We start from the raw sequence: 17,773 nt of genomic DNA, 5'->3' as shown, positions 1-17,773 counted from the left end.
GTTGTCAAGACGATGGTGCCACCTGTCGTATTTAACATTTCATGGGCGTTTGAAAATTTTGGGTGACTCGTCACACCAAACATGACTGTTACTAAACTGCTAGGATGTTTTCACTGAAACTCACCCAGAAGACTCCTAAAAACACATTCCAACAAGAGTTGTTCACCAGGTGGCGCCACCTGCCATGGATGCGGCTACACAGGGGTCGTATGCAATTTCATCAAAAATTGCTACTCCTCCTACAGGACTAATGGGATTTCAAACTCGCACACAACAACAGACTCATCGAGACTATTTTTTTTTTCCAGTGTGAACTGTGATGACATCAGTGGGCGTGTGATTTGTTTGGAGAGGAAGCCGAGGGCAGCAATGGAAAAGGATCCAGCTTCAGAAAATATGGAACAAAAACAAATATGTGCCATAACAGAACAAAACAGTGCACACCGCCATCTCGCTACTATTGTTTACTCCCGTTGTGAACCCTCTGTTCATGACGCATCCTTGATTACGATGGCTCTGCTCAGGAACCTGTTCCCTGATGGTCAAAAAGCAGTATGAAAGGTTCCTGAGAGGTTTAAATCATTTTGGTAACCTTTATACATTAATCAAACATTTTCTGAACCACGGTGCACAACAAAATGCTAACATTTATATCAACCAAATTAAGAACTAAAGAAGATCTGTTCTCTGAACGTTTCAGGAACCACATGGAAATGTTCCCAGAATGTTCAGAATGAATTGTTGGCTAGGAAGAGGATGCATTCCCTTTTTGAGGTTTTCTCTCACGGTTTCTGAGTCATGTCTCAAAGACTTTCTCTGTGCCACTGTCTCTTCTGGCTTAGATCTCTTTCTAAGTCTACATTTGTGTCAGTCCACCAGATTTTCATACCAGATGCTCAGATGATGGATTTTGAGTTCTACCTGCTGCTGCATTTCACTACCAAGCCTCCGTATGCAGGAAATACAAACCAAAGTGAAATTGGACCAAAGGAAGTTACTGTAAATCTGATATGAAATCATGTGCACGCTACCCAAAATAGTCCATTTTCCAGGCAGAAAGCCTTCAAAATGTCCATGATGTTTCAGCGAGGTCTAAAGTGTATTTTTGGACCAGAATGGCACTATTTTTACTATGGATTTGCAAAACATTCATCTCATCTCATTATCTCTAGCCGCTTTATCCTTCTACAGGGTCGCAGGCAAGCTGGAGCCTATCCCAGCTGACTACGGGCGAAAGGCGGGGTACACCCTGGACAAGTCGCCAGGTCATCACAGGGCTGACACACAGACACAGACAACCATTCACACACATTCACACCTACGGTCAATTTAGAGTCACCAGTTAACCTAACCTGCATATCTTTGGACTGTGGGGGAAACCGGAGCACCCGGAGGAAACCCACGCGGACACGGGGAGAACATGCAAACTCCACACAGAAAGGCCCTCGCCGGCCACGGGGCTCGAACCCGGACCTTCTTATTGTGAGGCGACAGCGCTAACCACTACACCACCGTGGCGCCCATGGATTTGCAAAACAGCTATAGGTAATTTAATTTGATGCCCCATTGGTTGGTTGGCACCGTGTTGACTCATTTCCGGTTCTGGACAGTAACTACATGGGAGTCATTTAAAACGAGTCCCTGTCTCAAGTCCTCTAGAACCAGCCTCAGTCCAACACAGTCGTGGATGGTGTTAAAAGTGGTAAATGTATTCCGTAAGGGCGCGACAGAGAGTGATGGATACGGCACAAAAAAAAAATCATCAGCTGCTCTCTGTCCTCCCTGGATGATATTTCAAGGTCCCACTGCCTCAGAAGTAGTCTGGTTAACACCAGACCATATCACAAGTGAAATATGGTCTGGAATCCGCCTATTGAATTTCTCGTAGGGGAGGTGTGGTTTACGATTGTCAACGGCCGTTTATTGGACGTTGCGAATGTCTATCATTTGGCGTATACGTAGCCCATGGCCAATCATGGCAGTTATACCCGGTGACGTAGTTAGAGCGACGAAGAGGCGAAGAAGAAAGAGAAAGCAAAACAAAAATAGGAAAACACTATTCAGAACAGTGTCTAAAGCTTGATCGAAAGTTTGGTTCGTATCGCTTGCTGCCATGTTAAATGTGATTCGTAAACAGCCCCAAATAAACTACAAGCTTCCGTAGTAGTACGCGTCACCGTCTTTCTACCCCTCCCCACTCTCTGATTGGCTCCCTAACTCAGGCGAGCCTTTAGACCATAGTTTCCATGCTGTCTTTTCAGATCGGAACGATTGTGCAAAGCAGCATGGGATTTCCCAGGGTACCTCAGAAGGGTTGACTCAATAATCTCAGACCCCTCACATCCAGCCCATCACCTGTTTAACCTGTTGCCCTCTGGGAAGCGCTACAGGTCAATCAAATCCCACGCCACTAGACTTTCTAACAATTTCTTCCCCTGGGCCATACGCACCATGAACAATCACTGACATCTGCCACGCCCACCCAAATTTAATTCAATTCACTAATGCCTACATGCACGTGTGTACACACACACACCTACCTTCACCTGCTTCAAGGACCATTGAAGCAATTTTTATGCCTCCACCACCGTAAGGTGCAGGAGGCATTATGTTTTCGGGTTGTCCGTCTGTCCGTCCGTGCGTGTGTGCGTGCGTCTGTCCCGAAACCTTGTGAATGCGAGATATCAAAGGCTAATGAAAGGAATTTCACCAAACTTTCACCATTTGTGCGCTTTGGGACAAACATGAACTGATTAGATTTTGAGATCAAAAGGTCTAAGGTTAAGGTCACTGTGAGGTCAAATGTCTGTCCGAAAACCTTGTGAACACAATATCTCCAAGGCTAATACAAGTAATTTCACCAGGTCAAGATTACTGTGAGGTCAAATGTCCATCCCCCAATCACATCTTAATAAGGCGTGTGGTCTACCAGGCGGAGGCATCCCCATCGACACCGTTGGCGTAGAGTTTATCTAGTTTGCAATTTTTTTTACCAATTTTTTTTCAATAACAAAAATTTCAAGTTTTAACTTGTATAGCACGTTGAAAATGCCACCTTTTTTGTATGTTGTGTTTTTTTATTATCCCCCGCTGGATGAAGGGGCATTATGTCATGGCGATTTCCGTCTATCCCGGGAAGGGTACTCACCTTCTGAAATCAACTCCTCTCACAATTTTTGGAGGAATTTCACAAAACTTGGCAGGATTCTTTGTTATCTGTCAGTAATACACATATTGTAATTTCGTTCAGTTGGGTCACATTTTACCAGAGTTACAGCCCTCGAATAACAAAATTATAATTTGACGATTTCATGAGTGTGTGTTCGTTCTGAAATCAACTCCTCTCACAATTTTTGTGGAGGAATTTCACCAAACTTGGCAAAAAGCATTGTTATACGCATATTGAAATTTCATTTAATTTGGGCAGATATTACCAGAGTTATGCCCTTGATTTATTAACAAACTTGTACTTTGCCAATTTCATCAAGGTGTGCTTGCTTTCTGAAATCAACTTCCCTCACAATTTTTATCCCCCGCTAGCCAAAAGGCCTGAAGGGGGATTATGTCGTGGCAATGTCCGTCCTGGGAAGGGTACTCACCTTCTGAAATTAACTCCTCTCACAATTTTTGGAGGAATTTCACAAAACTTGGCAGGATTCTTTGTTATATGCCGGTAATACACATATTCTAATTTCGTTCAATTCAGTCGTATTTTACCAGAGTTGCCAGTGGGGGATATTGTGCTCTCGGAGCACTCTTGTTTGTTTTATTATTATTGTTTTTATTCTATTTGTTTCTGTGCACTGTTTTGAGTTGAGCTCCCACAGTTTCGTCGTACCCCACTGTGCAATGACGACAAAAGTCTATTCTATTCTATTCTATTCTATTCTATTGAGGTGATTTATTCATTAATGGTTACTGGATCAGCCAGCAAAAATGGTGCAAAATTATCTCACGCTTTTCAACACCGTTTCTACACTCTGTAAACGAAGCATCTGGTACAAAAATCCCGTGGCGCAACACATTTCTGAAAAGCTCTTGTATGAAAATGACTTATTAAAACTGCTGTGCAAAGTAAATGAAATATTACATCAGTATTCTTACTTGTGTGATTTTCCATGCTGTTGCAGATCCTTGGTCCTGATGATTGCATGTATGCAGTTGGACAGGTGGGTCTCCTTGATGCTAATCATTCAGTAAATTTCTGTTTTCTAGTTAGTGCATTGACTTGGCTCTGTGTAGTAGCAGGTCTATTATAGTAGGGTGTGTGTGTGTGTGTGTGTCTGTCTCAGGGAGCTCTGGCTGTGGAGGTGAGGTCTTGTGATGAGGACATCCTGGAGATGGTGTCCGTGCTGCATGATTGGGACACGATGCTGCGCTGTATCGCTGAGAGAGCTTTCCTCAAACGCCTGGTAAATATTCTGCTCGAACCTGGAGCTCTCTGGAGTCTCACAATCATTCACACACTTCTTTCTTCTTCAGTTCATTTCTCCTTCAGCTCTTTTATGGTTGTAACATGTCATGGGTTACGTCATTTCAGGAAGGAGGATGCAGTGTTCCAGTTGCTGTTCATACAGAAATGAAGGATTCTCAGGTAGAAGACCACACACCACACACACACACACACACACGCGCGCGCACACACACTTTATTCCTCATATAATCCATATTTTTTTGCCATCTATCTTTTCTATCCTTTATATTATACTTATGTTTTATGAATGAATTTATTTTTTTTAATGAATTTATTTTTATTTTGAACATGTATAAAAAAATGTATGTAACTATTTGTACATACAAAAGAAAGAAAACGAGAAATTAAATAAATAAATAAATAAAATGACATAAAGAGCTAAGACATTACAAAACACCGCACATTGTTCGAAAAAGGAGTGGGAAGAAGTACAATACTTTTTTAATTTCCCGCCCCTTTTTAACTACCCCGAAATCCAAACTACATTAATACTCCTATAAAAATATATACCATATATACACTTCATGAATATCTATATAAATATATAATTACAAAAATAAATATATACTACATACCATATATTTTGTAATTATATATTTATATAGATATTTATGAAGTGTATATATGGTGTGTATATATATAAATATATAATTACAAAAAAAAAAATATATATATATATATATATATATATATATATATATATATATATATATAAATATATATATATAATATATTATATATATACACACACACACACACACACACACACTATATGCCATATATATATATATATATACACACCTCATAAATATCTCTTTTTGTAATTATATATTTATATAGATATTTATGAAGTGTGTGTATATATGGTATATATATAATTACAAAAAATATATATACACTATATGCCATATATATACACTTCATAAATATCTCTTTTTGTAATTATATATTTATATAGATATTTATGAAGTGTATATATGGTATATAGTGTGTGTGTGTGTGTGTGTGTGTGTATGTATGTGTATATATATATATATATATATATATATATAATTTTTTTTTTGTAATTATATATTTATATATATATATATATATATATATATATATATATATATATATATATAATTTTTTTTTTTGTAATTATATATTTATATATACCATATATACACTTCAAAAATATCTATATAAATATATAATTACAAAAATAAATATCTACTACATACCTATCCCTGTAAATATGAATATATAAACTATCCCCATAAATAAATATATACCATATATACCATATACTAAGTTAGTTCTAATATAACAATCAACCCTATTCTATTTATCCCTCATCATCCTCCGTTAACATACTTCCTCTTCTATATACTTGTTTAAAAATATTTTTTGTACCTTTTTTTATAATGTTAAAGTTCTGGTTTGTCACTGGACAATCGTAAAAAATCGTGTGTGAGACAGAGACCAAAAAATTTGAATTTGTCTTTTGAAGCTCTTCCATTGAAATAATTATTAATGTTATGTCTACACCTAAATCTAACCCTAACCTTAGTTTTATCCACTCCAACATATACAGTACTGGTCAAAAGTTTGGACACTTTCTAATTCAATGTTTTTCTTTATTGTTATTAATTAAAAGACACTTCATGTCTTAAAGTAATGATGGATGTCGTTTCTCTGTATTAATTTAAGTGGTTCTTGTCATTATATGGGTTACTACAGTTGTAGAATAGGGCTATTTCCTGTATTTTTATTATTTACTGTTTGATCTCAGACGCATTAAAAAGGCAAGAAATTGCACTAATTAACTTTTGACGAGACACATATGTTAACTGCAAAGCATTCCAGGTGACTCCCTCGTGAAGCTGGTTAAGATGATGCCAATAGCGTGCAAAGCATCATCAAGGGAAACGCTGGATACTTTGAAGACTCTAAAATATCAGACTTTTTTTGTTTACCATATAATTCCATATATGTTCCAGATGTTTTTTCATAGTTTTGATGTCTTCAGTATTATTCTACAATATAGAAAATACAAAATGCAGAAAAACCTATGAATGAGTAGGAGTGTACAAACTTTTGACTGGTTCTGTACGTATAACGCATCCCCGTTTACCTTATGCTGAATGATTACCAGTAACCACAGGAAGTTCTTTCTCCTGATCTTGTGTTTCTGGGGATATTTTCCAGTTGTATCTGACAGGAGCAGTGTACAGTTTAGACGGCTCAGACAGCCTGAAGGAGACCATGCAGACCAGTGTCGAGTCTGAGGATCAGGTTCGGATATTAGTTTCCTACATCGTTATTGTTGTTTCATACTATAAATAGAAAATATTACGTTGCATTAGATAGATAGAATATATTACACTTTCAATTGCTGTGTACTAAAACTGAATTTTTTTTTCTTCAGTTAATTCAGAACAGCTAATCTAGTTATCAAGTACGTGATTGAACTCCGTGAAAACAGCATTTTCAAATGAAATTACACATTTTTCTGTTTGGGTGTCGCTGTGTGGTTTAGGAGCAGGAGAAGGTGGATGAGCGAGTGCAGCGTGTAGGAGTTACAGCGCTGAAGGTGTCAGGAGCGGCTCAGGACGCAGCTGAGAAGCTCGGCAGGGACCTCGCCAATCTGCTGCTTAGCAAAGGAGCCAAAGAGATCCTGACTGTGGCCAGACAGCTTAACGATGCACAGTAGATTTGTAGTTTTCGTTCCATTATCCAGCAGCCAAGTGGAAATGCCATTTCAAACACATACATTCTTTATCGTACCTTTACACTGGCATGCTGTTATAGGAAAATAATCCGTGTTCTGAAACAGAGTCAACCTGAGGTTGATTTATTTTCCAATAACATCATGTCCTAAGTGTTTTTTTTTTTTAATTCCTTTTATATAACCGCTATTCACCAACACTGAGAATTTTATACTTATTAAAGGATGGCACGTCATACTTTTTGTCTGTTTTTATATTGTGGAACATCACTTACAGTATATCAGTTCTACTCACCATCCTCTCAATGATGGTAATTAAACAAAAAAATATTTATCAAGTTACCAAGAAACCACAATATCCTCCTTCCTTTCCTGCATCGGAAAGCTTCAATTTACAGCTCTGAGTGTTACAAAGAGCACTGACCCTGAGAAAAACAATCAGTGCGTTTACATGCACATAGAGAAAATCGAATTTCTGCCGTGGCTCGACTGAAATCGAAGTTCTAAATGCCATGGAAACACCTTAGCTCGGCTGAAATCGAACCGAACTGGATTTCTCGTAATCGAGCTACGCGACCTAGATTATGCGATTGTAGCCGAGCTACTTGGTGCATGTAAACCCTATCGAGCTACGTAGTCGAGCTACTTACTTCAGCACTGCCCCTTCCGGAAGTGACGAGACCACAAGCGGGAAACACAACAGCCTCGGTCGGCATGACAACAGTAATAGAAACGTGCACTTCTGGAGCAATGAGGAGACAGAGTTCATGCTCATTCAGCTTAAGGAGTTGAATATATATATATATGTGATTCCACGCTTATGGGTACTGAAATGGGGACATGAACTTATTCACCTAAAACCATTTCTTTTTTTACCATCAGGTCACAAAACATGTAATCTTTAATGAATGATATGTTAAAAGATAACTTTAATTTTCTGAGATGTAATAAAAACATATTTATATGCCAAAGTCAAGCCTATGAGTTCCAAAATGATGTCTGTTACATTACTTCTGTTACGATTGTCCATCTCGCGTCTGTTACAAATTAATTACAATCTAGCTATATACCATGTTAATCTTATTGAAAGAATGTGTATGTTTATTCTACTACACATGTTTATTAATTATATTTGCTAAAACATCACCTTCCTATGTTTCAAAAAGTAATTCTACATTGTTAAAATTGAGAATATATATGTCCACAACACTTCTGTTACGTTCTGACTTTGGCATATAAATATGTTTTTATTACATCTCAGAAAATTAAAGTTATCTTTTAACATATCATTCATTAAAGATTACATGTTTTGTGACCTGATGGTAAAAAAAAGAAATGGTTTTAGGTGAATTTTTAAAAATAAGTTCATGTCCCCATTTCAGTACCCATAAGCGTGGAATCACTCATATATATATATATATATATATATATATATATATATATATATATATATATATATATAAAATAATCTCGATGTTGCTGTCCTCGGCGTCGTTCTTCTTGTGAACACGGAACTGATAACTTTTGTTTACACTCTTGATAGCTCTTCTTCATGACGACAACCGGAAGTGTACCAACACGATGGGGCGTGTAGCGCCACCTGTGGCTCGGGTGCACAATGTACCTCACACAATAGCTCGATTTCCTTGTATGCATGTAAGATTGGATTTCTCTGGCACCCTGCTGGGACCCTTAGCTCGATTACCGAGAGTAGCTCGATTTGGATGTGCATGTAAATGCACTGAATGTATTTGAATGAGTGCCTTAATATAAACCTGTGATTTGAATCGTCAAAGCTGCTGTAACGGAAAATTAATCATCACCATCTGACCAATCAGATTTGAGATTTTAAAAGCACTGTAGTATAATACAGTACTAATTACAGCTACCTGCTTGAGCTTTATACAAAATTTTTCAAAAAAAAAATCCTCACCACGTATTTCTCATTCACAAGAAACGTCACGGACTTTCCGTAAAGCTACTTTTATTTTATTTTTTAAGTGATAATCATTTTGGACATGATGGCTCAATGTACCTGAGAAGGACTTTAAGATAGAGCCCTTTCATTTGACCTTGGATGTATTTGGACCCTCAAATGCTTTATTTCCTATTTATTTAAATGTAATTTTTATTTTTCAGTAGACTTTTCCATAATGCAGTATTATTAGAAGTTGCAAGTTTGGTTTGTTAAATATTTCCTATCAGAAGCACCTGCATGAATGAACCTTGAATTACGAGAGCATGGTGTGTGTCCATGTCCTCAGGATTTTTGCCTTCACGTATGAAACTCTTGGAGATGTTACTTTCAGATCGTGAATGTATTATTACTGATTAGTACTTGTGTGATCATCCTTGCAACCAAATATAACTATAATTGGTGTGTGTATATCTACACAACTATAATATGATCAAAATCTAATCAACTTGTTTACATTTTTTTTGGTTAATTATCTAGTTAATTTAACTTCATTTGGCTTATTGTGTTATTGCTACATTTCTCTTCCAGTGCAGTATTTCCCCGTAATAAAACCATTCCTATGTTTCAGTCTGATGAAGAACATTACATGCAACAACATGATATAGACGGTCTCATTAATACTTTGTCTCTGGAACATTGTTTCTTGTAAAGCTTACAATTTGTTGCATCATCTTTTATATAACGCTTATGATTACTATGATCATTGTTTAAGCTCACACCTACGATATTACTGCTTAATGTGCCAGTGCAGCTGTGTTTACAGAACATACACACTAAAAACTGTCTTATATTAGTCCGAGAATGTATACACTCTTAAAAGTATCCTGCAGTTTTCCCTGTTCAGTTAAATCCAATGTCCTGTTTATGCAAGCTACAGTGGTGCTTGAATGTTTGTGAACCCTTTAGAATTTTCTATATTTCTGCATAAATATGACCTAAAACATCATCAGATTTTCACACAAGTCCTAAAAGTAGATAAAGAGAACCCAGTTAAAGAAATGAGACAAAATATTATACTTGGTCATTTATTTATTGAGGAAAATGATCCAATATTACATATCCGTGAGTGGCAAAAGTATATGAACCTTTGCTTTCAGTATCTGGTGTGACCCCCTTGTGCAGCAATAACTGCAACTAAACGTTTGCGGTAACTGTTGATCAGTCCTGCACACCGGCTTGGAGGAATTTTACCCCATTCTTCCGTACAGAACAGCTTCAACTCTGGGATGTTGGTGGGTTTCCTCACATGAACTGCTCGCTTCAGGTCCTTCCACAACATTTCGATTGGATTAAGGTCAGGACTTTGACTTGGCCATTCCAAAACATTAACTTTATTCTTCTTTAACCATTCTTTGGTAGAACAACTTGTGTGCTTAGGGTCGTTGTCTTGCTGCATGACCCACCTTCTCTTGAGATTCAGTTCATGGAGAGATGTCCTGACATTTTCCTTTAGAATTCACTGGTATAATTCAGAATTCATTGTTCCATCAGTGATGGCAAGCCGTCCTGGCCCAGATGCAGCAAAACAGGCCCAAACCATGATACTACCACCACCATGTTTCACAGATGGGATGAGGTTCTTATGCTGGAATGCAGTGTTTTCCTTTCTCCAAACATAACGCTTCTCATTTAAACCAAAAAGTTCTATTTTGGTTTCATCTGTCCACAAAACTTTTTTCCAATAGCCTTCTGGTTTCTCCACGTGATCTTTAGCAAACTGCAGACGAGCAGCAATGTTCTTTATGGAGAGCAGTGGCTTTCTCCTTGCAACCCTGCCATGCACACCATTGTTGTTCAGTGTTCTCCTGATGGTGGACTCATGAACATTAACATTAACCAATGTGAGAGAGGCCTTCAGTTGCTTAGAAGTTACCCTGGGGTCATTTGTGACCTCACCAACTATTACATGCCTTGCTCTTGGAGTGATCTTTGTTGGTCGACCACTCCTGGGGAGGGTAACAATGGTCTTGAATTTCCTCCATTTGTACACAATCTGTCTGACTGTGGATTGGTGGAGTCCAAACTCTTTACAGATGGTTTTGTAACCTTCTCCAGCCTGATGAGCCTGATGTGAAGATCAGACTTTGATAGATCCCTGTTCTTTAAATAAAACAGGGTGCCCACTCACACCTGATCATCATCACATTGATTGAAAACACCTGACTCTAATTTCACCTTCAAATGAACTGCTAATCCTAGAGGTTCACATACTTTTGCCTCTCACAGATATGTAATATTGGATCATTTTCCTCAATAAATAAATGACCAAATATAATTTTTTGTTTCATTTGTTTAACTGGGTTCTCTTTATCTACTTTTAGGACTTGTGTGAAAATCTGATGATGTTTTTGGTCATATTTATGCAGAAATATAGAAAATTCTAAAGGGTTCACAAACTTTCAAGCACCACTGTATGCAGCACAATGAAGACTTTTTTTTTTTGGCACGTTGTATTACTTTTTCCCCCCATACTGCATTTCTTTAGGATAATCAGCACTGTACACTGAACAGTAATCTTGAACACATTTTTACTGCATGTCTAAATTGAACTAATAGTGAGTCATAAGCTAAATCAGGCCAAATATAGAAGTAGGAGAGTTTGAAATGAGAAACATTGAACTAGTGAGGTTATGTGCTGCCATAAAATAATGTATTATGACATTTTATATAAATGTATACAGTATAAACACTTTCATGTTTGTGTTTCATTAGTTGAGTGTTTTATAGGCTGGTTCTTAGGAATCCCAGTCCACATTTTTAATCTAATACACCCTTGGAAGGGAAAAACAAAACACGAGATAGCAGGTTTATATATATATATATATATATATATAGTATGTCAACTGAACACTCATGCATTTTCACTTTACTGAATTTAAATGCTTCATAAAGTTAATATCTGTGGAAATACACACATTTATTTATTTAGCTAGCTAGCCTTTATTTTTCTGGGAAGATCCCATCGAGATACAATATTTCTTCTGCCAGGGAGTCCTGGACAAGATAGGCAGCAAAAAGTTGCAGTAAATACAAAGACCATAACAGAAGACGCACACGACAATAAAACATTCAGTTTAAAAGGAAACAAAGAAAAAACATAGAGGAGGGTACAGTTAAGATATGTTTAGAAACCAGAGAAGCTAGGTGAGACACAATGACATTGTTCTGTAATAGTTGTTTTTAAAAGGTTTTTAAATACACTGATAGAGGGTAATAACTCAAGATTTAGTGTGTTCTGAAGTTTATTCCAGGCAAATGGTGCAAATGAGCTAAAGGCAGTTTTGCCCAACACTGTTGGTGTTATTGGGATGTTCAAGATTATTTTATTTGATGACCTTGTGCTCTAAACACAGGTTTGATGTGACAACAAATTACCGATATAGGGTGGTAATTTACAACATACCAATCAATGCTTTAACTATGAAGATCAGAACATGACCTTTCCTTCTGAGCGACAGGGACGTCCAATTCATACAATTTACAGTGATGTGCGCTTGCTTTTGCATCTGTCACAAAACATAAAGCAGCATGATACACTCCATCCAACTTTTTCAAAAAAGAAATAGGAGCATGCATGCATGTATCACCATCATCTAAAATTGGTAGAAAAGTATTTTGGACCAATAATATATACACACACACACACATATACAGTATATATACCCTCCTAGGGCCTAGCGTCCACATACGTGGACAGCACTTTTTAGAAATTCAGAACAAGAATCCACATATGTGGACATACTTTTTCTCAAAAAGTATATCTTATCAAAGATGATGCTTAGTTTTTATTCTAATCAGGTTCTAATAAGCCCAAATAGCAAAAAGAAATAAAAAAATGCATGTAAAAAAAACAGCTTGGGTCTTAGGAGGATAAAGTATATATCTTTTGTTGTTAGATTGAGATTGGTCCAAAGTACTTTTCTACCAATTTAGATTATGGTGATGTAGTGTGTGTGTATATATATATATATATATATATGGTTTTGTGAGATTTATTTATTTATTTATTTATTGTGACAACAAAATATATATGTTATTTACCAGCTGGGAGGTCCGTATTGTGAAATACCGTGACCGAGGTCTTGAAAGTACTGACCAAGACCCTCTGAGCCGAGGTCACGGTATTTCACCATACGGACCGACCTTAAGTTGGTCAATAATATATTTTTTTTCTTTACCAAATTCTAACAGAAAACGAGAGTACCCGAAAGGGAAAACCGAGCTGAGCCGCCATTTTGAATCCTCGTTCATGGCTGTAATGCAAATGGCTTCCTCCTCGGTATACAAGTGCACTTCCATGGCAGGTCTGCACTTCCATCAAGGTATGGCGGCAAAGGCCACCAGATTTTGATTTAAAATGTCCTGGTATTTCAAAGAGTTCATGATGCCATGCACAAGGTTCCCGAGGCCTTTGGAAGAGAAACAGGCCCACAGCATCACCGATCCTCCCCCATACTTCACAGTGGGCATGAGGTACTTTTCTGCATACTCATCTTTTGTGTTACGCCAGACCCACTTAGAGTTTGTCGCCAAAAAGCTCTATCTTGGTCTCATCTGACCAAAGCACACAGTCCCAGTTGAAGTCCCAGTACCGCTTAGTGAACTTAGCATTTACGTTTATGCTTGTAAGTGAGAAAAGGCTTGTTGGCATGTAGATAGCGCCTGATGGTTGTTATGGAGACTTTATGACCCCAAGATGCTACTCTTTGATGCAATTAAGAAGAAGAAACCTTTATTTGTCACATGTACACTTCAAGCACAGTGAAACTCATCCTCTGCATTTAACCCATCTGAAGCAGTGAACACACACACCCAGAGCAGTGGGCAGCCACACTAGAGCGCCCAGGGAGCAGTCAGGGGTTCGGTACCTTGCTCAAGGGCACTTCAACCCAAGGCCGCCCCATGTTAACCTAACTGCATGTCTTTGGACTGTGGGGGAAACCCACACAAACACAGGGAGAACATGCAAACTCCACACAGAAAGGCCCCCGCCGGCCACTGGGTTCGAACCCGGAACCTTCTTGCTGTGAGGCGACCGTGCTAACCACTACACCACCACGCCGCCCAATTCTCTAACAGTGAGCTTTGGAGAACTTTTTACTTCTCTTACCATCCTCCTCACTGTGCGTGGTGGCAACATAAACTTGCATCCTCGTCCAGGCTTGTTTGCTACTGTTCCAGTTGTTTTAAACTTCTTGATGATTCCTCTGACTGTAGATATGGGCAGGTGTAGGCGAGCGGCTATTTTCTTGTAGCCATTGCCTGACTTATGAAGGTCGACACACATCTGCCTTACTTGAATGGTGTGTTCTCTTGTCTTTCTCATGTTGAAGAGTGGATAAGAGAAATAGGCCTCTGTGTCACATCATATTTATACCCCAGGGAAACAGGCTGTGATGAATTACTAATTAAAGGTTCCTAGATACTCTGATCAACTTTATAAACTACAGTAGAAATGACAGAAATGCTTCAATTACATTTATTTTCTAGGAATTGTTATGGGTGCCAATAATTCTGGAACAGGTGATTTTCTCATCTCATGATCTCTAGCCACTTTATCCTTCTACAGGGTCGCAGGCAAGCTGGAGCCTATCCCAGCTGACTATGGGCGAAAGGCGGGGTACACCCTGGACAAGTCGCCAGGTCATCACAGGGCTGACACATAGACACAGACTATCATTCACACCTACGGTCAATTTAGAGTCACCAGTTAACCTAACCTGCATGTCTTTGGACTGTGGGGGAATCCGGAGCACCCGGAGGAAACCCACGCGGACACGGGGAGAACATGCAAACTCCGCACAGAAAGGCCCTCGCTGGCCCCGGGGCTCGAACCCAGGACCTTCTTGCTGTGAGGCGACAGCGCTAACCACTACACCACCGTGCCGCCTACAGGTGATTTTATGAAAAATAATTATTTCTTAGTCAGGGATTTTTTATTTTTTTAAATTCACTTGAGTTAAGGGTTACATTTTTCTACAATTTTCAGTGTGAGATTATGCTTCTGCAATATAAATTTAATTTATTTTAAGGCTTTTAACACATCTTAACCAGGGGTGCCAATAATTGTGGAGGGCGCTGTATGTATACACACAGTGGTGCTTGAAAGTTTGTGAACCCTTTAGAATTTTCTATATTTCTGAATAAATATGACCTAAAACGTCATCAGATTTTCACACAAGTCCTAAAAGTAGCTAAAGAGAACCCAGTTAAACAAATGAGACAAAAATATTATACTTGGTCATTTATTTATTGAGGAAAATGATCCAATATTACATATCTGTGAGTGGCAAAAGTATGTGAACCTCTAGGATTAGCAGTTAATTTGAAGGTGAAATTAGAGTCAGGTGTTTTCAATCAATGGGATGACAATCAGGTGCGAGTGGGCACCCTGTTTTATTTAAAGAACAGGGATCTATCAAAGTCTGATCTTCACAACACATGTTTATGGAAGTGTATCATGGCACGAACAAAGATTTCTGAGAGCCTCAAAAAAAGTGTTGTTGATGCTCATCAGGCTGGAAAAGGTTACAAAACCATCTCTAAAGAGTTTGGACTCCACCGATCCACAGTCAGACAGATTGTGTACAAATGGAGGAAATTCAAGACCATTGTTACCCTCCCCAGGAGTGGTTGACCAACAAAGATCACTCCAAGAGCAAGGCGTGTAATAGTCGATGAGGTCACAAAGGACCCCAGGGTAACTTCTAAGCAACTGAAGGCCTCTCTCACACTGGCTAATGTTAATGTTCATGAGTCCACCATCAGGAGAACACTGACCAACAATGGTGTGCATGGCAGGGTTGCAAGGAGAAAGCCACTGCTCTCCAAAAAAACCACTGCTGCTCGTCTGCAGTTTGCTAAAGATCACATGGACAAGCCAGAAGGCTATTGGAAAAATGTTTTGTGGACGGATGAAACCAAAATAGAACTTTTTGGTTTAAGGCCCAATCCCAATTCTAATTTCTACCCCTCCCCCTCCCCCTTCCCCTCCGCCTTCCCCTTGGCCCTTCCCCTTGAAACTGAGCTACAAGGGATAGGGCTTGAAATTCAACCCTTACGTATTGGGATAGCCCTTCAACGATCGCATACGTCATCGCGTACCTCCGTCAGCGTTTACGTTAGCAAAACGCGACCAAATGCGTCATTGGCTGCGACCAGCCGCTACAGTCAGAGCCAGAAATCTCTGCTGGCAGGGTGTGATTTGTTAACTAACACCACTGAATGGGATATCTTTGGCACTTCGTGCACCACATCCGACAGAATGAGGTGTCAGAACACTCATGTAAACAATAAAAGCGAGAATAACAGAACAAAACGTACGCAGTCAAGCAACCGAAAACAATACTCACTCCCAAAGCTTTTTAGCAGCAGCTTGGATTTCAGAAATCGCTGCTCATTCTCAGCTCGAAAGCGAATCAAGCGGCGTGTTTCCTCTGGATAACAACTTAAAACACGTAAATAATGGAGAAAATACATTTATGACAATCTTTCGCCGCGGGAACCGCCATCTTTCTGAAATCCGCATGGCATTGTGGGAAATCACTCAAACCCCTTCGTTCGGAGTCAGCTCCTGGAAAATCTCCGTTTGGAGGGGTACAGAAGCCCTACCCCTTTCCCTACCCCTCCGCGTTAACTGGGATTGGGATACCCCTACCCCTTCACGTGAACGCGCAAAATGGAGGGGAAGGGCCAAGGGGTTGGTCCAAGGGGTGAAATGGGATTCGGCCTAAATGAGAAGCGTTATGTTTGGAGAAAGGAAAACACTGCATTCCAGCATAAGAACCTTATCCCATCTGTGAAACATGGTGGTGGTAGTATCATGGTTTGGGCCTGTTTTGCTGCATCTGGGCCAGGACGGCTTGCCATCATTGATGGAACAATGAATTCTGAATTATACCAGAAAATTCTAAAGGAAAATGTCAGGACATCTGTCCATGAACTGAATCTCAAGAGAAGGTGGGTCATGCAGCAAGACAACGACCCTAAGCACACAAGTCGTTCTACCAAAGAATGGTTAAAGAAGAATAAAGTGAATGTTTTGGAATGGCCAAGTCAAAGTCCTGACCTTAATCCAATCGAAATGTTGTGGAAGGACCTGAAGCGAGCAGTTCATGTGAGGAAACCCACCAACATCCCAGAGTTGAAGCTGTTCTGTACGGAGGAATGGGCTAAAATTCCTCCAAGCCGCTGTGCAGGACTGATCAACAGTTACCGCAAACGTTTAGTTGCAGTTATTGCTAATCCTAGAGGTTCACATACTTTTGCCACTCACACATATGTAATATTGGATAATTTTCCTCAATAAATAAATGACCAAGTATAATATTTTTGTCTCATTTGTTTAACTGGGTTCTCTTTATCAACTTCTAGGACTTGTGTGAAAATCTGATATTGTTTTAGGTCATATTTATGCAGAAATATAGAAAATTCTAAAGGGTTCACAAACTTTCAAGCACCACTGTACATTAAGTACATACTTTGTACCACACGAAAAACTTGCTGACTTCCAAAGATTTGGGGTTTTCATCTCAAATTCTTGTAATATCCCAACTATGGACATGATTGACCTAAATCCCGCCCATTTCGCCATATTTCCGTATCCTATTGG

The 17,773-nt window shown here is 38.9% G+C and overlaps 1 protein-coding gene across 1 annotated transcript in view; it reads left to right on the top strand.

Moving 5' to 3' along the window:
* The window catches only part of LOC132895532 (porphobilinogen deaminase-like), a 43,113-nt gene extending 35,096 nt beyond the window's left edge, over positions 1–8,017 (top strand). The window contains exons 10-14 of the mRNA XM_060936255.1: positions 4,131–4,169; positions 4,293–4,412; positions 4,541–4,594; positions 6,665–6,751; positions 6,996–8,017. Coding sequence (XP_060792238.1) covers positions 4,131–4,169; positions 4,293–4,412; positions 4,541–4,594; positions 6,665–6,751; positions 6,996–7,169 — 474 coding nt within the window. The 3' untranslated portion in view covers positions 7,170–8,017. The remainder of the gene's footprint in view (positions 1–4,130; positions 4,170–4,292; positions 4,413–4,540; positions 4,595–6,664; positions 6,752–6,995) is intronic.
* The last annotated feature ends 9,756 nt before the right edge of the window (positions 8,018–17,773 follow it).

This window comes from Neoarius graeffei, chromosome 12 (assembly GCF_027579695.1).
Source record: "Neoarius graeffei isolate fNeoGra1 chromosome 12, fNeoGra1.pri, whole genome shotgun sequence".
Classification (NCBI taxonomy): Eukaryota; Metazoa; Chordata; class Actinopteri; order Siluriformes; family Ariidae; genus Neoarius; species Neoarius graeffei.
The sequence above is the reverse complement of the archived record's forward strand: the minus strand, read 5'-3'. Positions and strand labels throughout refer to the sequence as shown.